Below are 25,896 nucleotides of genomic sequence, written 5' to 3'. Positions count from 1 at the left end.
CCAGTGAAACAGCGGCAGAAAGCCTGCAGCAGAAAGCCTGCAGCATGCGCAGCGGCTTCTATACATCACTGCACCGTGGTGACTGAATGGTCCTGGGTTGGCCAAAATGATGGAAAGACCAGAGCAGTTTGACGGCAGGTTGCAGAAGTTATTTTTTTCTCCTCACATGAAGGAACTTTGAAGTGTTTAAACCTTTAATGTGTCTCTTCTGTAAAACAGTGGCATCTGATCAGCTTCATATTCATTCTGCAGCTTCCTGTTTGTCTATTTCCTTTTCTAAGTCTTGCTGTTATCTTTTTACAGAGGATTCAATATTCAGTTTGCAGTAAAAAGTTCTGCAACCTGCTGTAAAGCTCCATGTCTCTCCATTTTTTGGGCTGTTTCTACTCTAGGTTAGAAGAGGGAGAGGGTTAGAAATGTGCGCCTGGACAGTGAAGGCCTATAGATTCCACTGTTGGTTTGCTGTTTGCTGATGTTTTTTCTTTTAGCGAGCTTCAGCTTGTGTTTCTAACCATCTATAGACCTTGGGCACGATCGGAGCTTTTGCCACAACAGCGCAATGATGATGTCAGAGCGGCACCTGAAATATCTGGCTCTGCGGTGACATCACACTGACGTGAAGGCACGTGAGGTTACTGTGAGCGAGGCGGAGGGCCGAACAACACAAAACACTTACTGACGGAACAACATTGAACATGCAGAGGTAACAAGAGACTGGGAGGGAGGGAGGAGAGCAAAGAAGGGAATAAGGAGAAATTAGGAATAAAAATGACTGGATTATAGTTGTACACTAGCACAGGCAGTAATAGCCATCTTTGTTTTTGCATCAATACAATAAAGCAGGAAAATAAAAATCTGCAACTTAAAAATTCAGCACTTGAGTGGTAAGAAAAAAAATGTAAAGCTTAAAAATGTCTCTTCATCATTCTTATTTATGCACAGTGGCAACCTTTTCTCAGTTGCAACATGCCATTCTCTGAGATACAGCTTTGAATTGTCTCCAGAAAAGAAAAGAAAAGACCAGATTGGCGCTAAGCCTTCCTTTCCAAACCACAAATCAAACCAAAAAGTGAGGGAGTTTTTTGACAAGCGTGTGGGGTATACAGGACGTGGTCCGAGGTAATACCTAAGGTAAGGTCCTTGAGTGTTTCTATTCACATCTTCTACCCATTTAGTTACATCATAAAACTCTGTTTTGAGGCGAGGGGTTAAATACCTGTGGGAGGGTTGAGGGGGAGGGAAGTTAAAGGGACACAACACAAGGTGAGGAGGGGGGGAGAAGAGAGAAAAGAAAGGAAGAAAAAAGAAACGGACAGAAATTTCTCCAGAAATAAGCGAGTGTGGGGGTGAGGTAGGGGGAAGGGAGAGAGGAAGAGGAAATATTTTAGGAAAGCAGAGCAGAGCAAAGATATTCTGAACAAGATGCAATTGAGGAAAAAATGGTGAGAAGATGGCGGACAGACCTGTGCGTGGTTTCAGATGAAAACGGCACTATGAAAATCACAAACACCTGTGTCGCGAGTTACAGGCTCGGTTGCATGTTGGTCTCATCATTCCAAGCAGCTATAGCTTCTTTGCCACTCCGGCAGTCTCATGCTTATATCGAGAACATGTGCACTACATACTACTCCTTATGCCAAGACCTTCAGACGCACAAACCGACCGACATACCAGGCTGGGAGGCAGCTGATGCACACAGCTCACTGTGCATTCACAGTCAACAGGCAGGTATGCACATATCTTATTTGTTCACAGGCTGTGGGTAAACTCTAAAAGATTTAAAGCTTCGGCCTCAAAAGCCAAACAGAAGCTTAGAGTTCACGTTGATAGAGCATATCAATGTGAACAATGCAAAACGAGATACAATTACATTTCTCTGTCTGATACAAACAAAAGCATTGTTTCATTTTCTTTGCAGAAATTATTTAAAGACAAGAATATCAAACTTTATAATTTATTTGTTGACTGTAAACAAATCTAATAAAAAGACCAAAACCAACAATAAACTGACTGAGCGTATGTGTTCTACCCTCTCTGTCTCCATTTAACTGTGGCCAAAGATGAAAAGCCACAAATAAAAAGTAATAATAATTAATTGTTGCCCACACAATACTGAAACTGCACACTGCTGTTACAATAAACACAGGCACCGCAGTTAAGTCTCTTCCTGCTAATGTTGTAATTTCTGCAAACACACAGTAATGGTCTGAAGCATTCAGGTGTGTTTTAATACACAAACAATACAATCTTCCCAAGACCGGAGATCTCAGTAAATTCTCCCCAATCTCAGACGGTGTAATTCTCAAAGAAACTGCTCAGCACTCAAGAGCTACATCTCAGACTCTACAGGCGTCAGTTAGCATGTTATATGTTAAAGTTCATGACAGCACGGATGAAAGAAAGACTGAACTTGTTTGGCTAGTTTGGTAGAGTTACCAGTACAAAGCCTTGTTTTTCAAGAAAAATGAGTTGGCAACATGGCTTAGGTTTGCAGAGTTGCATCTTATCAACAACAACATTACTGGAACTGTGTCCTTTGGACAGATGAGACCAAAGTGGAGATGTTTGGCCATAATGCACAGCACCACGTTTGGAGAAAACCAAACACCGCATATCAGCACAAACACCTCATACCAACTGGCAAGCACGGTGGTGGACGGGTTATGATTTGGGCCAGGCCAAGCTTGATCCAGGTCAAGCTTCAGCTGTTAGATAGATGACTCGAGAAAGCTTTGGTACAGAAGAGTGCATGGTTGACCTCTTCTGTACCAAAGTCATCTGTCCAACAGCTAAAGCTTGGCCTGGGTCATGCAACAGGACAATGATCCCAAGCACGGCAGCAAAAAGCCTGCAGCGTGTGCAAAGCTGTGAGAGACTGCTGTGCATAGAGTCCTGCAAAAACTTTCTTTTTCATATGACTGTATATGTGCATATGAGCATGCAGACTGTGGGTCATTGGTAGTCCCATCACATGGCAGTAAACAGTTGACTTGGAGAGCAGAGGAGGGAATGCGGCATAGAAATGTAATCTTGAAACTATCAACTAACCTCTGATATTGCTTTGGATTTCATTACCTTTATAAAATCGTATCTGAATTCATAAACAGTGACCGGTGCACGGTCTTGGCACAGACATCTGCTGGCCTAAACTGTCATCCTCAGAGTCTGGCTGTCTGACCAAGACTGAAGGGTTCCAAATGTGACTGCCAGTGTTGCAAATATAATTATTCAGTAATCCACAGGTGAAAATACTGATCTACATTTGCTCCTTTTCCCTAAAAACTGTTGGTTTTGGTCTTTTTGTGAGATTTTCTAAAATAAAAAATGAAAAATATAAAGATAATGTCAGCTTGATTCTTTGATGCATTAGTGTTTTTTACTACGGTGTCTCTCTATCTGCAGGTAGAGTGTTCACTGACATCACAACTTAATCAGTTTCCCAAATATTACTTACTCTGTGGAGTTCGAGCGAGCACGGAACTTCTTTCCTTTCAGTTTCTTACGATTACCGCTCAGGTTTCCTGAAGACACACAAAACGGAAGTGCACATTTACATTCACACGCTAAGTATTTAATGGGATGATAATGAAAAAGCAGGCCTGTATGAGCAGGGCTACAATTGGTTTGTTAGTTGTGGTTTGAATTTAGCCTAAAGATCAGGACATGAGTTAGATTCTTTCACTGTTTTCCTGTCCTGAACAAACACATTCATTTTCTTTCATCCTGAGAAACAAAAAAAGCACAACTTACCTTGCCACGAGTTGCTTCTTGGTCGCCCATTTTCACAGATGTCAGTGATGTGTTTGGCATCTGGAATTCTCTCGCTCCACGAGTGGGACAGGCCATTAGATCTAGATCACATGAAGCACGGACAAAAAAAAAGTTCAGCAACGTCTTCCTAAGATGCTGCAAGTTTGCTGCAGTTGAGGCTAAAAAGAGGCTGAGGTAAAATAATCAGAAGATGAAGACGTCATGTCATCATTATGAGCCATGAAAACGTATCATGACAGATGAATATGACATGAGATGAAAGCACTTGGTGCAAAACTGCCAAAATGCTCACAAGTTTGTGCATTTTGGTCATTTCCAGCAAAAGGTAAGACACCTAATGAAAGCACGAAAACATGTTGAGCTCATCTACACCGGTGATGCACACGCACACACTTGCCAGCAAATGAATGAGTGATGGTGAGATGGCACACCTGAAGGCAAACTGTGAGAGGTTCTGAGAAATGGATGGGATGGAGGGAGTGAAGGATGGGGTGCAAATCTGCAGGTGCGACAGGCAGGCTGACCTCTTCTTGGAGCTGCAGCCCGAGTTTGTGCTTACACCCGGAGGCATGTCGCTGTAAAAAGAATCTGGATCTCCAGGTTTTGTGACATAGTCACCTGGAGGCATTTGCCTGGAAGTACAGAAGAATTCATTTAGATGCTGCAGAGGTGAACACCATGACAGGAAACAGCCACCTGCATATATTTTCATTAAAAGCTTTTTATAGTCCATTTATGATCTGTGCCACATTTTGCTTTCTTCTACTCTGGTGACTGCTTTGCATTTTTTATGATGTAATTAGCTGTTCAGTTATTGCACTGAGCTTATGCAGCACACAGCACATCTCTTGGCAAAAGAGCCCCCATTTACATTTCTCTGTATTTTTGTTCTAGCTCAGTCCAGTTGGCTAACATCACTATACTCATATCATGTCTAAAAATTTTGGCTGAGAGAAAAATGTTTTTTATATATATGTTTTCTCTATTTTCTATAATAAAAACACTCATAAACATTTCAACGACTTTTACTGGCAATATAAATATGCAAAGAGTGTTTTGGCTACTTCTTGCTTTTCAGTTTAAGAAGTGGTACAAAAAACCCAAATGTAAAAGATTTCTGACCTCATTAATAATTGCCTTGTTGAAGCTAATTTTCAAAACAACTTTTTGTGACTCGATATTCATCACTTCCTTACAACTTTTTCCTGCCAACGTTGAAAATAGGTCATACAAATAAATGAAGGATGAGCATAAACTGTATGTAAAGGAAGAAGGACATTTGTGGAGTGGCCGTTTGGTTTCTCCTATATAGGAGACAGAACCCAGTGGGGGTTTATTTCTTGCCAGTTGTTTTAGAATTGTAAAAACCTCTTGGATGAAACAACTTCACAAACCCATCTTTACAAAGCTGAAGAAGTCAATCTGCCTTCTTTTCCAAGCTCTTAAGAGTAAAAATGTATCCATTTATAAATGTTATAAATTATGCTAAAAATCTACAAGTCTATTGATTTAAAACTTTGTTATTGTAAAATCACCTGTTGGAGCCACATGCAGTACAATCGGGGCCCACCACACACTCACGGCCTTCATGCATATTTTTACATTTGATATTTAGTTTTCCTTTTGATTATATAACTTCATGTAGATGACATTTAAATGCAAGACGATTACTTGTAACAAATTAGAAAACATTTTTGGTCATTTTTGTCATTATGCAGGGCGAGGATATTTCAGATTTCCTCAGGGTCTCGCTGCAGATTTGTTTTTAAGATCTTGCTCCGGGTTTTGGATCATTTGAGCACAAAGATACGACTGAGTATTAACTACGGGTTTTGTGGTCTTTGCAAAAAAAAAAACAAAACAAGAAAAGAAAAAGTTACTGAGAGAACAATAACACATTCAAACAAGCTGCAGCTCTGCCATGCACTTTAGAGTCACGCTTTAAATAACAGAGTAAGAAAAACACGTTAAAGTGTGCAAACCGGCAGAATCTCCGGTGAACCTCAGACTCGACGTAGCATTTCTGCTTGTAGCTCCTGTAAAGAAAACAGCAATCTTATAACAATCCAGAAAGTTCATGCTTTTATTTATTATTATTTCCACTCATCACTCATCATCAGACATGCACAAACTATGTGTAGACTCACTTGTAGCACCAGGCTGTTACAGCCAGTATTAGGGCGAGGAAGAGGATAGAGCCCGCAATAGCCCCGATGATGATGTTAGTGCTGTCGATACCTGAGACAGAGGAAGAGAGTAGAGTGGGAAACCAAATGTGTGTTAATTGAGATGTGTGTGTCTCTTGTATCTGGAGCAATGCAGACACATGGGGATACACAAACCACAAAACAGTGCAGCAGAGTACAAAAACACAGAACATTTAGCAGGAAAAGTTCAACAGGAAGACACGGGAGAAAAAAACCACCAAAACCTCGGTCACCCTCCAGCGCTACTCTGAAGGGGAACCTACAAGCGCTTCCCATTCAGGGTAACAATAAAAACTACTTGCTTCTCAATTGAACGAGGGCTGTAATTATCTAACTGTGATGGGACTGAAGTTGGAGTGAGACAAGACGAGGAGGAGCGGGAAATGACATCATAGACAAGACAAACACAATGAAAAAGGAACTCAAATCTGACCTCAAATCACTCCGTCAAAGACATCGGCCTGTCGACAAAGAATGAGTGTGAAAATAATGACAAACAAAAAGAATGACATGCAAGGTTCAGTGAATACAAATGCAGCAGGTTTAATGAGCAGACGTGAGCCCCCAAAAATAACAAAAATTAAAAAACAATTGAAAAGCAACAAAAAGAAAGAAAAGGATGACATATCTGTGGTGAAGTGGAAGGACAATAAAGAAAGAAATGAAACGGGTGTAGCGGTTGGGAAGAGGGGTGGGGGTTTACAGAGGGACAGGTGTGCAGAGCAGCCCTGAAATATGACTGGAGGGAAAATGTGATGTAGAGACAGAGGCAGGAACAGGTGTATCAGGTGTAGAGGGCGGATAAAATGTCTACCTGAAACAGAGGCTGTGGGTTTGGCCACAGGAAACATGGAGCTACAATTCTCTCCTGTCCAGCCCCGGTTACACACACATTTCAGCTCATTGCTGCACACCTACAGGATGAAAATGTAACATAATTAGATATTTGTCGAAGTCTGTTATGGGCACTTTATGGGTCAAAATTCAAGTTGGTCTGATTGCAACCACAATTATATTATATTATATTATATTATATTATATTATATTATATTATATTATATTATATTATATTATATTATATTCCAAACTTATTTTACATTTTGGCCCAGACCAGTGGAACATCTCTCTCTGTTATGGTAAACAAGTTTAAATACACATTTAATCCCTGAGATGTGCAATTTGAACAGTACAGCTCAGTTTTTTCTACCTGGTTATAAAAATCCTGATGTAGTTAATGAAAGGGAACTGTCAGTATGACTCTAGTGCCCAATTGTGGCAGATTGTGGCAAGGGAATTCCCCAGATGTGGGATAAATAAAGTATTTCTTGTCTTATTTTATCTTATCTGAGAGTTAATATCACCCCAATCTCAACCTCTCTAAACACCCTCAGCTGATCAATTCTAGGCGTTGGTGTATGAGTTCGCTGTTGGCGTGTACCCCATTTCCAGAGCAAATGGCCTTGTCAGTCGTCCCCGGGCAGGTGCTGAAGTTGAACTGCTGGATGGGGAGACATTTGTGGTTGAAGCAGATGCTGTCTGTGCCGCAGGCTGTCCCGTCCTCGACGTATCCCAGGTCTATGTCGCCGTCGATCACCACGTGAGCGCCACTAAAGAGCAAACAAGACTGAGTGACTCGAAAGGCTATGTTGGCTTGCAGTAAACGTGGCGTGATCTGCAGGCTGCTGTTTCTTAGTTCATCTGTGATGTTTAGAAGAATACAGTTTTCCTGACACGGTGGTTCTCTAACAATCAATGAAGGATTTACTCGATGTTAGAGTTATGTGCTTCATAAACAACAAGTGAGGAGATTTTTTTAAGAGCATGAAAAGTTTGGAAAGAAGTCTGTCATCTTTGGTTTAAAGGGGATTTAAACAGCCTGGAAATTTGGTAAAGTGCACATTAATCAGAAGTGAAATTGTATATTTTCCACTATAAGTAGTTTTCTCTTTCAATGCTGCACAAACAATAGCATTCCATAGACTAAACACAGCTCACAAATGATCATTAGAGACTGTTTTAGGTGTTTTCTTTTTTGTTCTTTTGGCTACCTGCAGTCCAAAGAGGCACTGTGTTGGGCTACAGAGAATGAAGTCAGCCCTCCCTGCAGCTCTCCCAGTCGTGGAGCAGGAGAGATGTTGGAGCACAGCAGATAGCCACAGTGAACATCCCTGAACACAAAAGGTGCAAACACATATCAGCAGGAGAGGAAAGTAACCCAGAGCTCCACAGGAGGCACAGACGACTGGCTTACTGCTTGTTACACTGGATCCACGTGTCCTTGTCTTTCCCACAGTTGCCTTTTTCTGTCCCTTCGATGTTAAGCTTCTCGTAGCAGAACTTGTCAGCTGCTGTTGCCTCTGAGGGAAACACAAGCAATTTTAAGGAGAATAATACGAGGGTGTTTTCTGTGCAGCTCCTCTAGATCTCCTTTTGTTGGAATGCACATGAGAGAAAACACCTACTTTCTCCCCAAATGAACTTGCACTGTCTGTCTTTGGTTTTGCACCTTCCACCGAAGCAGCGACCCTGCAGGCAAACAAGGTGATTCTTAACAAAGTGCATGCCAATCAGCTGAGAGGTTTTTAAACATTTTAATGCAAGAGCACATAAAACTCATCAACATCTTACTTGGTCTTTTTCACATGTGTAACCATCCATCTTGTGCACATTTGGTGGACACTGCAAAAAATAGAGAAAGCCTCAAAAATACAGTGATGCAAATCTAAGTATGAGCAGATGTTTAGGAGGAAAAATCCGTGCTCACCTGGCTGGAATTGCCCGAGCAGATTTCCGGGATGTCACAGTCATTCACCGCATCTCTGCACACAACTCCCCTGAACTCCATCTGTAGCAGCACACAAGACAAACTAAATCGGAAAAGGTTTTGTGTTTCATTCTATGTCCAGCAGAAAAAACAAAAACAAAAATTCAAAAGTTTTTTGCCATCATAAAGTAAAGTGTGTGACAAGTCTGCCCATTCACAGCTAAAACACACCCCATCAATGTGAACTATGTCCATATCTTTTCTTGTAGGATTTAATGGTCCTAAATAGTTTCCGTTTCAGTTTCAGCAGCGGAGGAGTGCCTGAAAGTGGCATAATCCCTGGAGACCACAGCCATTTTTTCAGTGCTTCCAATGTAGGAAAAAGGATATCTAGTTCAACACTTCCTGCTTTGTCAGTCATTGTTAGATTTTACACAGATACATTTTTGAAAAGCTGATTTAAAACTAAATTCCCATCAGATCGTAGCTAATAGTATTTCAGCTTCTGCTCTCCACATGGACTGTTTGTCTGGATGCAACCAAACCCTGCTTGAATGTGACTAAACCAAAAATCCACCATACTCTGCAGTTCCATATCTGTTTATAAAGATCAGTATGTTTAGATAAAAAACACTTAAAACCTGCTACTTTTCCAGACAGTGTCAAATTCTACAGCAGCATCATTTTTTTTTGTTAGCTGCTTCAAAATCAAATACATCATCAGGTACTATGTCAGTTTGTACCCTCATTAAATATGGCCTGTGTTTTGCCAACTCTGACCCTGACACAAGCAGCTTGTCCGGTTTAGTACCTGGCAGTTATTGCAGCAGAGTCCATTGCTACAAACAGAGCCCTGAGTCAGGGTGCAGTTCTTGCAGCAGTTCTCTCCTTCTTTTGCACATTCCTGAAAGGAAGAAAAACTTTTCTCAACACAGTTTATTCTTTGCCTTAATTTCTCCAATGACTTTACTTCACTGCTTCAGATGTTAACTGTTTTTATTTGATTGTTTATTTTGCTGTAACTCATCTCTTTGACCTTGGATGACCATAAAGGTTAAGCCTTCAGTATATATATCTGTGTATTTTTCATGTTTAACTCACCGCTGGGCTTCCGCAGTCACACTCCTCTCCTGGCTCCACAAAGCCATTGCCACATTCTGGAGGGTCTAACAGCTGAGTGAATAAAGAGCTAAATTAATATATACACTCAGCAGCCACTTCATTGGGTATACCTGTTCACCTGCTTGTTGACACAAATATCTAATCAGCCAATCACATGGCTGAAGCTCACTAGATTTAGACATGTAGACATGGTCTAGAAGACCTGCTGAAATTTAACCTGAGCATCAGAATAAAGGTGATTCCAGCAACTTTAAACATGTCATGGAGCTTTAACAGCTCCCAATCTACTGTCATTTTCCTGCACGACCATCTCTGGGGTTTACAGAGAATGGTCAAAAAAAGACAAAATCTCTGAGGAATGTTTCCAGGACCTTGTTGAATCGATGTCGTGAAGAATTAAAGCAGATCTGAGGGCAAAAGAGGATCCACCCTGATACTAGCAAGGTATACCTAATCAATTTGCCAGTAAATATAGATTATATACATACGTAGCATTTGGTTGAAAGTATGATGTACCTTCAGAGGTTTGTTGAACAGACAGGCTCCTCCACCGCTGTTCAAGAAGTTATAGTACTCCTCCACATTGCAGTCAGAGAATTTCTTAGGCAGGTAAAAACTGTTCAAAACAACGAGAACGCATCGGGCTGTTAACGTGGACACAAAACAAACCGCGTGTGCAGATTTTACTGTGTGTGAGAGGGTTCCCTCCAACACCAAAGAACAAAAGACTGAAAAAACACAGTTTTAAGCACCTTAACCCATTCAGTCTTTGTATCGTGCTTTTACTTAATTACAATTTAGTTTTACACAATTTTACAGTTACTAGTGTGAACTGTTTTTTATTAAAATACTTAAGATTGCTTCTTTTTTTTTACCAAACATAAAACACACTTTAAATATTAGAGGTTTTATGACAGGCTCACTATACTCACAGTTCAGAGGAGATCCTTACAATAACATGGAGACAGACATTTAGCACAACTGACTCTGTGAACATCGTATGGAGATATGAGCAGGCTGTAAATGGATTCTAAGATGTGCCGTTTTTATGTTGTCCTGGAAAACAAGCCTAATATTATCGATGAGTCATTTTTAAGCCGTCATTGCATTATCATTTGACACTGAAGCCCCAAAAGAATAAAAAGAATATCTGACTAATTTTTTAATGAGTTGCTCAGAATAGAAATCAAGCTCTGCTGAGAGTGTCATCAGCTCTTTAATTCTCACTGTGATTGCTTCAATTCATTTATAATTAAAGGCTAAAGTCCAGCTGGATGACACATCCATCCGGACTACAGTGTCCGATCTCAACAGAGCTTGAAAAATGCCTGGCCAGGCTGATGCTTTTAATGGCATTATCCTAACAGTGAGCAGCACTTAAATATTATTATGTTCTTCTGCACTGTTAGCCTTAATCCTGATTATTCTACAGGAAAAGGTTAGAGTGGCTCATCAGGCCTGCCAAAGCAGACAATGCAATGAGAGAGTCGAGGGCTAGGAGAGGCTTTGGCTGATGTTTCATGTGTAATGTGACTAAATGAAGCCATCGCCAATGATGATGATGGTTATATAAAGAGGAGGTAATGGATGAAGTACACTACAATATTTCTGCAAGTTTTGGAGATTAATAAGGTTCATTGTTGTCCCGGCTGTTGTACGGGATTTGTTCTTGAAATCTTGTAGCTTTCATTCCCTTTTAAGCATCAAGATGAGGTGAAGCAAAGAAGAAACATGCTTGTGTGATTCCCCAGTTGGTACCACATGGAATAACACTATTATTCACTCTTTATTCACAGCATGTACACAATATGATCAAAATATGTATTATATTTTTAAAATATAAATAAAAAGACCACTATAAAAACCAAACCATTTCCCCAGGGACCTCCTTCCTTCCTTCGCTCCGTTGCAGTCAGCCTATAACACCTGGTGGTTATTAGGACGCTCATCAGCAGCTTAGCCAGTTCTTAATTTATTAATCTCTGCATTAAAACTGTGAAGTGGGATTTGAGTCTTTGTCGTGCCTGTCTAGCCTTGGCACTGTGCGTTTCAGGCTATCTGGCTTCATTAAATTCAAAAATATTAAAGGCTTTAAGGTTGCTCCCTTTGAAATACATATTTTGACCCGGTTTGCTGATGGCAACACCCATTCTCACAGGAGAAGGAAGGAAATAAAATAGAAAAACCTACAGAATTGAACTGTTACCAAATCCTAACTTAACCTTAATGTTTGGAAAATGTGTTTTTTAAGAAACTTCAGTTCATACAAGGTGTAGTTAGGATTTAAGATCTTAAGAAAAGCTACTGTATACGCTGCACAGATGGGTGACATATTAAAGGAAAAACCTGAGCTTTCCTGGCACAGCTTTGGGACCCTTTGGCCCCTTTAATAAATGTGTCAAATATTGCAAACCTACATAAAGTTGCTCTGACTGATCCTATAAAACGGGAGAGGCCACTTCCAGGATAAAAACTGCACAAGATGTCGCTGAATGATTTAATGAGTGTGAAAATGATGTGAATCGTGTTGCTGTCTTCGCAGACACCTGTGAGAGACTTGAGTGTTGGACAGCGCTCATTAAAACATCTAACAAGGAAGTCTCCTCATTACTTATCTTGTTTATTTCTTTCCTTTAATCTGTGTCCCGTCTGTATTTTAACACAAATCCACTCAGACACGCACTCGCGCAACATACAAGCAAACAGAGGAGCTACATCCTGTGAAAAATTAGTTAAAGGTAGTCAGGTGAAGAAGTTCAGACATGCAGGTGCTGAGGGATTAAAAATAAACTTCTGTCACCGGATATGTCGAGGCCGCTCATTGAATACAATCGTCTGAAATACCACTGACTCGATTTTAGGGAAATTGCTTGGGTCTGTTCACAGGGGACAGGTTTAAATAAGCACAAAGTCACCTGTCCTCTGTCATGTGACCTTGTGACAATAGAGGAGGTTTATTAAGGCAAGCCAATAGAGCAGGATCTCAGTGTTTGGGAAGTGTACTTGTTGTGTTGTTACAGGGGAATGAGACAAATATTGACCTAAAATGAGAATGACATTGCAGACTGTATCAACTGGATAACGATGAACAAAAGTCAGTACTGAGAAGTTAAAATTTTTAAACAGCAGGGTGGAGAAGAAGCCTCTCGGCAATCAGGAAAAACAAATCAATGACATTTATCGGCTATTTAGTCAGTAACATTGCCCAAAAACTGAAAAATACACATTAAGTATGTGATATTTTACAAAGTGATCATGAAAAATACAGCCAGTGTATTACAAACAGGACATCAAACTGTATTTGTTCATATCATCTAAGTAAAATGAGAAGCTGGGGCCACAGTGGCTGTAGTGCCCTTGGATGACAAAGGGAAAGGTTGTGATGACTGACAACCTCCCTCTGAGGCAGCCATTTGGTTCAAAACCAGCACAAGCAATGCTCTAGCAAGCTTCAGCTCACCTGCTGTCCCATTCGGGATCGGGGGGGGGGAATTGTAAGAAGTATTTAAGAAGAGAGGCACACGCACACACAGACAGACACCACACACAGATCACACACAGACGCTCACAGTGGCACGATGCCAAGCAAGCCTGTGCAGTCCACAAAAATATTTTAACCATCTATTTTCTTATCTAAGCAAATAAGACATTACACAAGGCTGTTTATGCAGAAAAATGCTCAATGAAGTTATATAACAAGAAGATAGCAACTGGAAATTAAACCTGGACTGACCCCTAGTGGTGAATTATAAAAGTACAAGAACACAGCTGTGAATGACATACATGTAATTTAAAAGGATAAATAGATTGATATTAGAGATTTAACTGGTTTTACATACATAAGAGACACACAAGTAAACTTTATGTTTACATATTAAAACACATAGCTTTGACAAGGCGGGATGGCACTTATTGATAACTGCATTTATAGCAATATTTAAGTAAATACTCATACAGGGAAGGGGACGAAAGCAACTTATAGTCTGGGTAACATTGCATCCAACTCCACGCTGTGTCAGAATTTGTTAAAAAGCTTTGATGAGACTGAATCATCGGCATCTGTGAGAGCTGACAAGAATCCAGCTGTGAGATGAGATCAGGAAATGCACTTTCAAAAGGAACTTACCCAATGTCATCCATGATACAGCCGGCCCAGCGATCATCACACTTGCATTCACCTGGAAAAATACGTTTGTGATATCATCAAAATTGAGTTTTAAGAAGAATGTGTGTTTTTTTTATCATTGTGAGGGGGGAGATTTGACAATATTTACAAAAACAAGTGCAATTCATATATAGTGTACAGATGTGTAAAATACTGGACACAGTAATAATGAAATTAGGCAGGTTTGGAAAAGAAAAACATAAAAGCACATAATGTTGTAGAAGGAAAATGAAAAGACCAAAAAATGCGGGTATTTACATGTATTTTTTACACATATTTTACTAGTTAACTTCATATTGCAGGAGATGGTTCAAGTTAGATGTATTTGCATGTGTGTAAATGCATAAATATATAGAAAAGTCCAAAAGAGAAAACTTAAAAACACAGAGCAAGCTAGCAAAAAAATATTTTTCTTTGACAAAAGTATAGAAAAAAATAAAGATATTAATTATTATAGATGTTAATTATTCTATTAGGAGCGGGGTTGTAACACATGCCCAGCCATTCATTCCTCCTCTCCTTTTCTGGGGTGCATTTACAAGATATATGAGAATGGACATGACTACACCTCAACAAAAAAAAAAAAGAAAAAAAAACCAACAAATAATAATCAGTGTTAAATCTCATGAAGAGAGTGAGAGAAGACAGGAATGCGTGTTTCTAATTAATGAAGGGATCATTAAGATTTAACGGTTTACCGTTGAGCATCCTCTTCTTGTCCGAGAAGATGCCGATGTTCTGTCCAAGAGACTGTGCGAGGGTAATGGCCATCTCATTAGTTTTCCCATACTGAAGAAAAAATGCAGAGGAAGAGAGAATGAAGTGAATCAATGAAGAAAAATGACTAAGAATCTCTGATTCATTGTTGAAAATGTCGTTGTAAAGCGGAAAAAACAGTAATTAATTTAACTAAATGAAAGAAATTTGAAATTACATGAGTAGTACTGACATGTAGCACAGTACATAAGAAATGAGTCATCCCTCATGTCTGTTTATTTTGGTGGGAAAAGTGAAAATACTGCAACAATTAACTGAAATGTGCAGGGAAAAGGCAAAAACTAAATCTTTACAATTCTATCAAGCTTGAAAGTCAGTATTTATTGTGATCACCTTCATTCTTCAACACAGCCTGAACTCTGTTACACAAACTCTCTTAAAATTTCTTTATTAGTCTTCTTGTTGAGGTTTGAGCTCTGGGGAGGCCAATCCTTGACTGATGGTGATATCCACTGTGTGTGTGTGTGTGTGTGTGTGTGTGTGTGTGTGTGTGTGTGTGTGTGTGTGTGTGTGTGTGTGTGTGTGTGTGTGTGTGTGTGTGTGAGCACTGGCAGTGTGTTTGGGATCATTGTCATGCTGAAAAATTAAGTTATTGCCAATCAGACATTGCCCAGATGGTACTGAGGCTTTAAATGGGGAGAGTGAGTTTCAAAATCTGATGGTACTTTTCTTTTTCTCATAATTTCATTAATTTTGGCCAGATCTCCAACACCTCTGGCTAAAATGCAGCTCCAAACCATGACAGAGCCTCCGCCGTGTTTTATAGATGGCTGTAGACACTCACTGTTGTACCTCTCGCCTGACCTCTACTGAACATATTAACAATGACTTGAGCCACAAAGTTCAAAATTGGATTGGTGACTCCATTAGATGGATCCATGTGCCTAAAGACACCATTTAAAATTGGTTCTTTGCTAAGTTGTTTGTTATGTGTAGACACAACTATGATTCATCACGTTATTAATACTTGAATGATTCATAGCTCAGTGTTTAGGGACTTAACAACAGACAAACAAACAAAAAAGTATTCATCTGAAAGTGGGTGAAAAAGCAGCCAATGTCCAAAAAAACACCCTGAAGAAGTATTGTTCAAGACCACGTTAAAAATGGAAAAATATAGAAATGAGGGTTGGTTTGAGACTTTTGCACAGCACTGTATCCCTCATTTAATCAGAGAAAACAGTCGGTGTTGGTGGTGTTCAATGTAAACTGACCACTGTGACTGAACTCCACATTGTCTGCATAGTTTAACTAATTATTACATAATCTTTAAATTATTTAATTCTTACTCACCTCATTGACGCCCCCTCCTTTGGTGAGAGAGCAAACTCCGCCCATATAGGAAGCTCCACCCCAGCTGCTATGAAAGCGATTCCCTCTGATGAAAGAAAAGGGTGTTTTATCAAAAGATGCTTAGTGTATAAGGGAAAAAGGAACATTTTCCTAACTACCATACTCACGCAAAGAGGTGAACAGAGTCACATTTCTCCTTGATGAAGTCTTTCCTGTACTTCATGAACTCCTTCAGGGTCACCATGGGGTCACCATCATCAATGTTGAATTTGTTGTCAGCTGACCAGGTTTCCATTGCAACAAGCACAATTCGGGTATTAAGTTGTTCCCTGAAAATCTGTGGAATTAAAGCAAACTTGATGTCAGGAAAAATGGCAAGAAGGTTTAAATACTTGTGTAACAGAAATTGGCAAAAATATTCGGTTTGATGTGTCATGAGCATCGGCATCTCCAGCTGTTCAATACGACAGTGATCAAATGCTCAGTGTGATCCTGCCACCAGACAGCTGCGGCACATCATAAGAAACCAGACAGACAGTAAACAAAGGTAACCGTCTGAAGGACACAGTGGGAGCAAACTCTGCTGTAAATAATAATGTTTGCTTTCATAAGACGCAAATCTGTGGGTGCCTCGGGCCAGACAAACACCGGAGAAGAGTGTCTGCATTCAAAATAAATGCTAATGGTTTCTCAGTGCAGGGATGGAGGGGTCAGTGTGCATGATTTAATCCCAATGTGGCCCCTACAAACTCACACTATCTGCCTCTGCTGGTGCATCTGTGTGGAGAGTTCACTGCGGCCAAAAGTGCAGAAGGAACAATAATACCTTCAGACACTAAGCCTGCTCCAGACCATTGTTGCGTTATTTCTTTTCCAGCTCTTATTCCAACATTTCTTCCAGGTGTATGCTATAGTGTTTAGCATAGATGAAAGAAATCAATGCGTGCCTCCTAAATAAAGCCTGCTTCATATGATCATCTTCAAGGGCACAACAAAAAGCATGACCTTTCTCCAGCTTCACCAGCCTCTCAGCTTACAGACGTGACCCTGTCCCAGCTCAGATTTCAGTAATACAACACGCAGACGTGGCTACAAATAATCAAACACTGAAAATCTGCCTCTGAGCTGTTGGGATGCCACCACTGCTTTTGACATCCAGTCATCTGAAAACCTCATAACTGGGCGGTTAATGGCATATTATGGGCCAGGAGAGGCTTTAAATGGGGAGAGTGAGGTTGGTTAAATGAGAAATCAGTGCAGCGTGCGCTCGACTCCAGTACCTGGGAGTGCTTGTGGCAAGCTTTCCAAGAAGCGGATCGATTCAGTTCTTACCATGTCAGCGATATTGACCACTGTCTTAGCGTTGTTGTTCGTATGCCCGACGGAAAGCCGGTGCTTCTTATACTGTAGAAAGAAAAAAAACAAAGAGAAAGAGAGACAAGGAGGATAAATTAATATAAATGGGTTTCATAATCTGGAACAAATTTACTTTAAGCCATTTAAATGTATAGAAGAAGCCTGTGTCTGCACATTGGATTCACTCCTAATGTTGCTTTTATGATGTAAAAACAAAGTAAATTTCATTCCAGTGGATCTTAGTCAGGCACGTTTTGATCAGAATGGTTTTTTCATGCTCAGTAAAGGCAGCGTTTGAAGTGCATGCTCTTACTTTCATTACAGCCTTGACTCTCAGCCCACCCAGCTTCCTGTAGACTCTGAGCAATTTAAAAGATGGTTTTCTTTTAACAAAGCCCAAGAAACCGCAAAACCAACAATGGAATGAGTCTAATTTCATACATGTCTTAAATCCAAAGCCTGACACGCTTCAACTATTTCTCCTGTTTCAGTATTCATCAATTCATCTTCTTCTTGTCGATTTCAGGGTCATAGGGGCGGGGGAGCCATCCCAGCCGTCAGGGCTAACATGGAGAGGCAGACAACCATTCACACGGCAATTTAGAGTCAACAATTAACTTAACATGCATGTCTTTGTGGGAGGAGTCCACGAGAAGAGGGAGAACATGCGAACGCCACATCTTCATCCCGCTAGCAGGTTCAAACCCATGGCCTTTCTTATTGTGAGGTGACAGTGGTAACCACTGGACCACCATGCAACCCCCTGTTTGACTATTGTTTACTAGAAATGGTAACACCAAGATTTATGTGAATATCTATCTATGTGGATGACCACATGAATCTTTCCACAAAATTAATTTACAAGAACAAATGTATATGTGTCCAAACTTTTCCATCTTAGCTGTATTTTATGTATTTTACATCTTTGAAACATAAAATGTAAAATGAATTATTACGACTCTTAATATTGACAGAATCGTTTGGATACACAGTGCAGTGAAAAACTAAGTACACCCTTACTGCCTTCATAGGAATTAAGACGATAAGTAGCAGCCAGGTACTGCTACTCAAATGCAATTTAATAACTGATCACCACTAAGTGGGAGCGCCTCTATAAAAAGCAGACGTTTTGGCACTTTGCTGGTCTGAGGCATTCATGGTGTGTGTCAAAAACAATGCCACAATCTTCCCAGGAGAGGACGACGCAGCAAATTCAACCAAAAGATCAGCCTCAGTTAGTATGTTAAATGTTAAAGATGACTGAACTTGGTGTGTTTGGAGGGGTTCTCAGGAGAAAGCCTCCTCTTTCTAAAAACAACATGGCAGCACAGCTAAGGTTTGGAAAGCTGAATCTCCTTTGGAGAGACGAGACCAAAGTGGAGATGTTTGGCAGTCATTACAGCGCCACATTTGGAGAAAACCAAGCAGCACATCAGCAAAAAAACACCTCATACCAACTGTGAAACACGGTGGTGAAAGAGTGAGGATTTGGGCGTTTTGCAGAGACGGCGCCTTGGCAACTTACAGTCATTGAGTTGACCATGGACTCCTCTTTATACCAAAATACTCTAGAGTCAAGTGTGACTTTAACCCAAACCCATGAAATGCTGTCATATGACTTCAAGAGAGTTATGCATAAAGGGACGTCCGCAAACTTCAATGAACTGAAACAATATTGCAAACAAAAGTGGTTTTTGTCAATAAATATAGTCACTGTGTAGTATTTTGACCTTCTAAGTAAGTCCGTAGAATTGAAAAGGGATGTGCACTCTTTCTGCTATGACTATTTGTGATGCGACAGTCAGACAGTCGTGATTAAAAGTGACGCTTCACATCTGCATCACTTCAATCTAGAGAGATTTATAGGCTGTGTGCAGCATAACACGATTTCTGGCTTCGTGTCACATTCATTCAGTTTTTTGTAGTCTCTAATAAGCTTACCATTAAATGGTCATTGATCACCATCAGCTCGATGTATTTGGTCTCATCTTCCACACTTCGTGACAAACGTGGAGCCTGAAAAGAGACGACAGTTTTATCATATTAACGGGAGGCAGACGCCATCTTTTTCTAAATAAAAAAATTCAGGACAATTTCAAAAGAGTATAGTAAAAACAAAGGTCAACTCAAGACTCAAAGAAAAATAAATGACAAATCAAAGAGCATCAGCTTAGCAAAAGCCAAACCAGGTTTGTCTGTGAGCCCAAATCACAGTAAATATGAGTGCAGCTTTTAGGGCTGAGAGACAGACAGCTGCAGACACCTGACTATGTCTGAGAAAAGGCGAGGAGGGAAGCAGCCTCTACTTATAAGATAAATATTTCATGAAACCGAAGAAGACGAGAAGAGGAGAAGAGCGGGCTGGAGAGCTGTTGAGTGGGAGGAAAGCTTGGAAACAGCACACTCTTTATGAATTAACATAAAACATATTGACGGAAAGCAGTGTAATCAAGACAACAGCCTCGGTAGCATAATTATCTCTCTGTCTTACACTCGTGTAGGCATGCACAAAATATAAGCATCTGCACGCCGCCGCTGCTAATGGTGATCATTTTCCTCTGCCATCTGAGCAGCTGTGGTTCAGGTGGTAGAGGACTGTCCTTCCTTCCCCGGCTACTATACTGCCTAAATATCCTTGGGCACACTGACTTCAAGCAGCTATCAATGGCAGTCAAGCTGCCACCATTAGTGTGTGAGTGTGTAAGTGTGTGTGTGTGGATGGGAGACAGATTTTAAAGCACTTTGTAGCACCTTTCTAAGGTGAAAAGACCCTGCATAAGTGCAGACCGCTTTACCATTTAGCAGACTCATACCTGTCTCTTTTTCCTCCTGTGCACAACTTTTGACCCTGGAAATGGAGGGCTGGGAAAAGGTGGTTCTGGTAGAGCGCCTTATAAACAGAGACGGACACACATTCAGTATGTAAGATTAATTAAAGCACATCAGAAGCCTGGTCAGTACATCAACCATCAGCTTACCACCAAGGAGATCGTTAATTGCCTCTTCACCGGCAGATTTGTAGATCATGTGAATGCGAATATCTCCCTAAAACACACATGCACAGGAAAAATAATTATCCAGTTAATCAGCCAGACAGATCAGAGCCGAGTGACTTTTCAGTTTCAGTGCACAGACTGATTTATCTGCTTGAGAGAGAAGTGACATCAAAGAGAATGGATAGAGCTTCTTGGTAAGTTGTAGTACCTTACTAAAATATTAATACCAATATTATAAGTTGATAAGAACAAAGGATGTCAATCAGCTCTGTTCAGTAAACTAAGCAAAGAAAAATGAATTCCCGTTTAGCTGATTCTGTATTAACGACATGTATGTGTTGATTACACATAGACACACCCTAGTGTGGTTTCATGAATTCTTATGCCTTATTTGACTTTATTTGTAGTTTATTTTTATCATTTTATCTACCCATAATATACTTTATTTTTTATCATCCGCGTAGTTAAGTTTTTTTTTTTGTTTTCACGTAAAACTTTAAGAATCACAGAAATCAATGAATAAATAAAAATACTTTAGAACATGAGTTAAAGGGTGTGTTTACCTCCTGTGAGTCAGCTCTGAGGGCGGAAACACCCCGAGCTCTGCGGAGGGCACGTCCTGTTTACTCTCCGATCTACCGTACGAGACTCGGTTTGTGTTCAAGTATGTAAAGGAGAAACAGGCTGAGATGTTACCGACTTCACTGTAAACGTAGCTCAACAAGGTATAGTACCCTGTAGTGAATGTAGTTAAAGTATTTGAGTTTTACAATGAAAACAAATCTGTGTAAACAGGTTGCGGTAATGCTACCTCTTTAGCTTTTAGCTAGGTGGCTAATTAGTTAGCGGATTCGGAGTTCACATTTTCTACTAAGTTCTTCGTTTTGAGTCACTTGATGTTAATGATCGACTTTAGTTACTGTTATTAACATGTATTAACAACTTTACAGGCCCTTTCAATTCGTCTGAGCAAACAGAGCTAGCCTGACGGCTAACAAAAGTATGGGTAATTAGCCTAGCTGACTGTGCTATCTGCTAACCAGTTATTACAGAGTTGAGGTCTTTTTTTCACTACCACAATGCACAGTGTCGGTACTGTATGTATAATTATACTGCTTTAGGTATAATAATCACTGTGCTATTAACCCTGCTCACGTCGATCGTTAGCATAATCTAGAATAAATAGTTTAGATTCACCGGTCTGTAACAGCTGGCACTTTGAAACAGTGCCAGCTGTTACATTTAATAAAACACAATAAGATAGCGACTGAGTAAACGAAAACTGTAAAACAAAATGCTATTGAGACATGTCAGAAAGGTACAATGATTATTGTTCAGAACATCTGCAGACCCTTCACAGTCCATTCATCCTGACTGTAAAATCCTGTCCGCCTCTAGTTTTGAACCAGGATATCCTGTCAGTTCATCTCAAATCACCTAAAAATGTTTTGGTTTAAAATTTTGATATAAATTTTTATTATTATTAGTCCTTTATTTATTCAGGTAAAAATCTCATTGAGATTTAAAATCTCATTTCCAAGAGAGACCTGGCATCAATTAAGGATTACTGTGAATTTTTTTGTGTAGTCCTGGGAAGCCCCATATTTGAACATCCACCAATAAAAAAATAAAATAAAAATGACATTCCAAAATACAGCTGGTGCCAATTTATGTGTTGCATATAGCTATAACAAAAGAAAACTTGTGAAATGCTTTTTGTGAAATTCTTATTCATAAAATGAAGAAAATTGAGCAAATATCACAAGTTGTACCAGAGAAAACAAAAAATATCAATAGATAGTCCTAACCGAACAGAAAAAAGTTCTAGTTGAGTTTCCAGATGGTACTCGAATTATAACTGAGTAAATAATACATAAATTCATTTGCTTTTTGTTAAATAATACCCTGGAGGAGTCTTATGATTCAGGTTAAAATTTCAAGCTCAAATATCTCTATACAAAACAAAACAAAGCCTTTTATATATGAAGCTGATATTTCACAACAACTCAAGCTTTGGCCATAAAATTATAAAAGAGATCAGAGATGGTTGAGCAGAAAATGTTGAAAAAATTGTGTTGATTTGAGGTGGAATGACCCTGTAATTTAAACAGCTAATGCACCTGACTGCACTTTGATTTTTTTAGACCATCAATGCCACAAGGAATTGGCCCATAAAGTGCTTTAAACATATTCAGTTAAACCCTGATAACCTTCAGAGATGAACTGAAAGCGGCAATAAGATCTCTTTTTTTAAGATGATAAAATAAAAAGCAGTTGCAAGTTGCATTGTCTGAGTCAGTCACTGTTGCATGCGTCACATAACGTTCGAGCCTTGCTCATTGTTCAGCTGTGCAGTAATCTGTGTAATGCACTGCTGTATAGACACTCCTGCAGTGCAGCCTCAGTCATCGAGTCATTCCCACTTTGTTTGCTGGTGAAATGAGAGCATTGTTTCTCAGGGACAGCAGATATTGGGTCGACCACACTGTGGTGAATTGAAATACAGGGGGGTTGCCCATAGCTAGGTCAGCGTGTGGCACAGTTAGCTTGCTTCTATAAAGGAATGGGGCCATTCGGATAAACTTGTATAACTACGTTTTTCAGGAATTCTGTGTCCATCAAACTGATCAGTTGCTGCTTTCTGTCTGACTTGTGCTGTTTATCCAGGAGAACGGAAACTCCCCTGTCAGCAATAACCAGCCATGTCGTGCCGGGACATCCACGCCACCAACGCTTTTGCCTTCATCATTGCCATTTTGTCTGTAGGTGGGATCACAGTGGCAGCATTAATTCCGCAGTGGCGTGTAACGAAACTCGTCACCTTTAATCGCAATGCCAAGAATATCAGTGTGTATGATGGGCTGTGGGCTAAATGTGTGATGCAGGATGGCTATTCAGGATGCCTCTACTATGATTCAGAGGTATTGCTTGATCTATTCTGCTTATGTTTTGTTTTGTTTTTTAATTCTCAGGTGTTTATAATAGTCCCAGCATTAATTATATATTATTATGTTTCCAGTGGTACTCCAAGTTGGATCAGCTGGATCTGCGGCTTTTGCAGTTCTGCCTTCCCACAGGCCTCGGGTTCGGCTTTTTAGCCTTGCTGCTGTCCATGACCGGGATGTGTAAAACCTGTTGCTGCTCAGACAAGCCTGAACCGGACATTAAAACAGTTAGATTCCTGGTGAACAGTCCAGGTTGTCACCTGGTGGCCGGGATGTTTTTCTTCCTAGGCGGCGCAGTCCCCATTGCGCCCTCGGTGTGGTTCCTTTTCCGCACCAAGGAGATGAACGCCAGATATGCCAACATCTTCTCTGATGGCTTTGCTGTGTATGTATCTATAGGCTGTTCTGGAGGACTGATGCTAGCCGCACTGCTGATGTTTATGTGGTACTGTATGTGCAAGAAGCTGCCTTCACCTTTCTGGTTGCCCATGTCCACGTCCAACTCCATGTTGACCCAGCCTCTCATTGCCAACGCACATTCTCCTGCCTCAGTTTATGGTCCGCAGCCTTTCCCACCACAGACTTTCCCTCCCACAGTACTCAACGCCCAACCGCATGTGCCCGCGCAAGGCTATGTGCAAAGCGTTATCGCACCTGCTCCACCACAGGTGTACGTGTCTCAGGTTTCTGCACCGAATGGCTATGGATCAGAGGTTGAAGGAAACCACGCCTACAGCTACGCCCCCTCTCAAAGTTACGCTCCCTCACAAAGTTACGCTCCCTCGCAGAGCTATGCCCCCTCACAAAGTTACGCTCCCTCTCAGGGGTACGCATCCAGCTATACAGGCCACCGCTACTCCACCCGCTCGCGGATGTCAGCAATAGAAATTGACATTCCTGTGCTGACGCAAGAGTAGAGAAAGAGGAGAGGCTGATAACCTCATCACTTCTGTCCATGAACCTCTATAAATTTCACCACTGATAAAACTAACAGAGTTTGATAGATGAAAGGTAATGACCTGAGAGCTATTTACAGCTTCAAGAGTAATAGTTTCAAAAATACTGTTAGTCAGTCCAGGCCTGTGAACTGCTGATGGCAGAGGATGAGAATCGGTAGAAACAGCCCTGGAGGTACCACATGAAGGATGAGATTAACCTTGAAACTAAAACACTGCATTCAGTTTAGTATTGTTTTAAAAAAATACCTGTTTCACTATTTTAATATCAGAGTATGAGCACTAAATAGTAGTTTATCACTTGCTGAAGTGGCCAATGGACCAACCTGATTTTTCTAATTTTCTGTTATATTTGTGCTTGACACTTTATCCTTAATTTCTAGTGACTTTAGCTTGTGTAAAGCTTACAATATGAGGATTGTCTGTTATCACTGTTGAAGTGCATTATGGACTGTAATTAACTTTGACTTCTGTGTCCTGAATGGACAACTACTAACTAACTCACCTGTTTTTGTTCTAACATGAAGTGTGTAATGAACTGTCACTTTGAAGAGCAGCTGTCATATCTTTGTTAAGTGCACTAAGTCAATAATGTGCCTGGTTTAATTGCCTTTGTTTAACTATGTTGTTAGCCTTGAGTGTATTTTTTTAATGTAAAGCCTCCTATATAGTACTTAATCATGTGATAGAGCGTACTTTTCCAAGGTATTTGTGTCAAAAAACATCAAAAGGTGCCACTAATAAACCTTTTAGCTGTGTTCAGTCTCATGTACAAATGCAGTTAACATTACTGTATTGTCAGAAACACTAAGACATCTGTAGTGTGGTAGGCCTACATACAGATGTTTTTCTTTTCTAAATGTAAAAAACTTTTGCTAATGTAGCTGGAAGCACTGATTAAGGCTGTAAGTCATGATTAAGCCACATATGTTGCCTTCTTGCAGGTTCTGCGTATGAAGTACTCATCTTTATGTGATTCTAAAATTAAAATGTCAAAGAAACATGCTTTTTTACACTGTTTTAAATAAAACATAAATCACACTGTAATCACGTGCTTCTCTTTTTATACAAGCTGCAAACTCACACAGTTATCTATTCAGCCAGTCATATAGAAGCAAATCAGCGCATGTAGGCATGTAGACGAGGTCAAGACGACCCTGTAAAGTTAAAGATTTGCATCATGGATGTGCAGCTGACAAACCTGCAGCAATTGTGTGATGCTATCAAGTCAAAATGGACCAAAATCTCTGAGGAATGTTTTCAATACTGAGGGGTAGACCAAGTACTAGCAACATGTACCTAATAAAGTGGAATAGTGGTTAACATACAAAAGCTCCCCAAATTGAAAGCAAGGGGGGACGCAAGGTTGTATACTCCTTGTACCAGTCCTAAGCTTGGATAAAAAGGAGGGCTGTGTCAGGAGAGGAAAAATGTGCATCTGTCTGCTGTGGCATTTCTTTTTTTTATGTGGCCCAGCCATGATTTCAGCTGGTTATGGCTCCTCTTTCCACTTTAATCGAGAGAAATCGGGAGCCTGTGGGGTT

At 40.2% G+C, this 25,896-nt stretch overlaps 2 protein-coding genes across 3 annotated transcripts in view; one reads left to right on the top strand and one right to left on the bottom strand.

Moving 5' to 3' along the window:
• adam22 (ADAM metallopeptidase domain 22) overlaps positions 1–25,896 on the bottom strand; it is a 69,826-nt gene that overhangs the window by 3,594 nt on the left and 40,336 nt on the right. The window contains exons 7-29 of one of the 2 annotated variants that reach the window (XM_031734042.2): positions 20,434–20,500; positions 20,269–20,345; positions 19,397–19,471; positions 17,432–17,503; positions 16,267–16,436; positions 16,100–16,184; positions 14,728–14,818; positions 13,991–14,042; positions 10,381–10,480; positions 9,844–9,915; positions 9,554–9,646; positions 8,743–8,823; positions 8,607–8,657; positions 8,441–8,504; positions 8,230–8,335; positions 8,027–8,146; positions 7,417–7,585; positions 6,793–6,892; positions 5,919–6,009; positions 5,754–5,807; positions 4,203–4,403; positions 3,751–3,851; positions 3,455–3,521 (exon numbers count right to left, since the gene is read on the bottom strand). In XM_031734042.2, coding sequence (XP_031589902.1) covers positions 3,455–3,521; positions 3,751–3,851; positions 4,203–4,403; positions 5,754–5,807; positions 5,919–6,009; positions 6,793–6,892; positions 7,417–7,585; positions 8,027–8,146; positions 8,230–8,335; positions 8,441–8,504; positions 8,607–8,657; positions 8,743–8,823; positions 9,554–9,646; positions 9,844–9,915; positions 10,381–10,480; positions 13,991–14,042; positions 14,728–14,818; positions 16,100–16,184; positions 16,267–16,436; positions 17,432–17,503; positions 19,397–19,471; positions 20,269–20,345; positions 20,434–20,500 — 2,159 coding nt within the window. The remainder of the gene's footprint in view (positions 1–3,454; positions 3,522–3,750; positions 3,852–4,202; positions 4,404–5,753; positions 5,808–5,918; positions 6,010–6,792; positions 6,893–7,416; positions 7,586–8,026; positions 8,147–8,229; positions 8,336–8,440; positions 8,505–8,606; positions 8,658–8,742; positions 8,824–9,553; positions 9,647–9,843; positions 9,916–10,380; positions 10,481–13,990; positions 14,043–14,727; positions 14,819–16,099; positions 16,185–16,266; positions 16,437–17,431; positions 17,504–19,396; positions 19,472–20,268; positions 20,346–20,433; positions 20,501–25,896) is intronic. The other variant, XM_031734043.2, reaches the window with a different exon arrangement.
• cldn12 (claudin 12) lies at positions 21,050–25,399 on the top strand. The gene is made up of 3 exons (XM_031734045.2): positions 21,050–21,176; positions 23,119–23,372; positions 23,471–25,399. Exons 2-3 carry the CDS (start codon positions 23,154–23,156, stop codon positions 24,311–24,313), a joined length of 1,062 nt encoding a protein of 353 aa, XP_031589905.1. The 5' UTR covers positions 21,050–21,176; positions 23,119–23,153; the 3' UTR covers positions 24,314–25,399.

Source organism: Oreochromis aureus, linkage group 11 (assembly GCF_013358895.1).
Source record: "Oreochromis aureus strain Israel breed Guangdong linkage group 11, ZZ_aureus, whole genome shotgun sequence".
NCBI lineage: Eukaryota > Metazoa > Chordata > Actinopteri > Cichliformes > Cichlidae > Oreochromis > Oreochromis aureus.
This window is presented reverse-complemented; position numbering and strand designations above follow the sequence as displayed.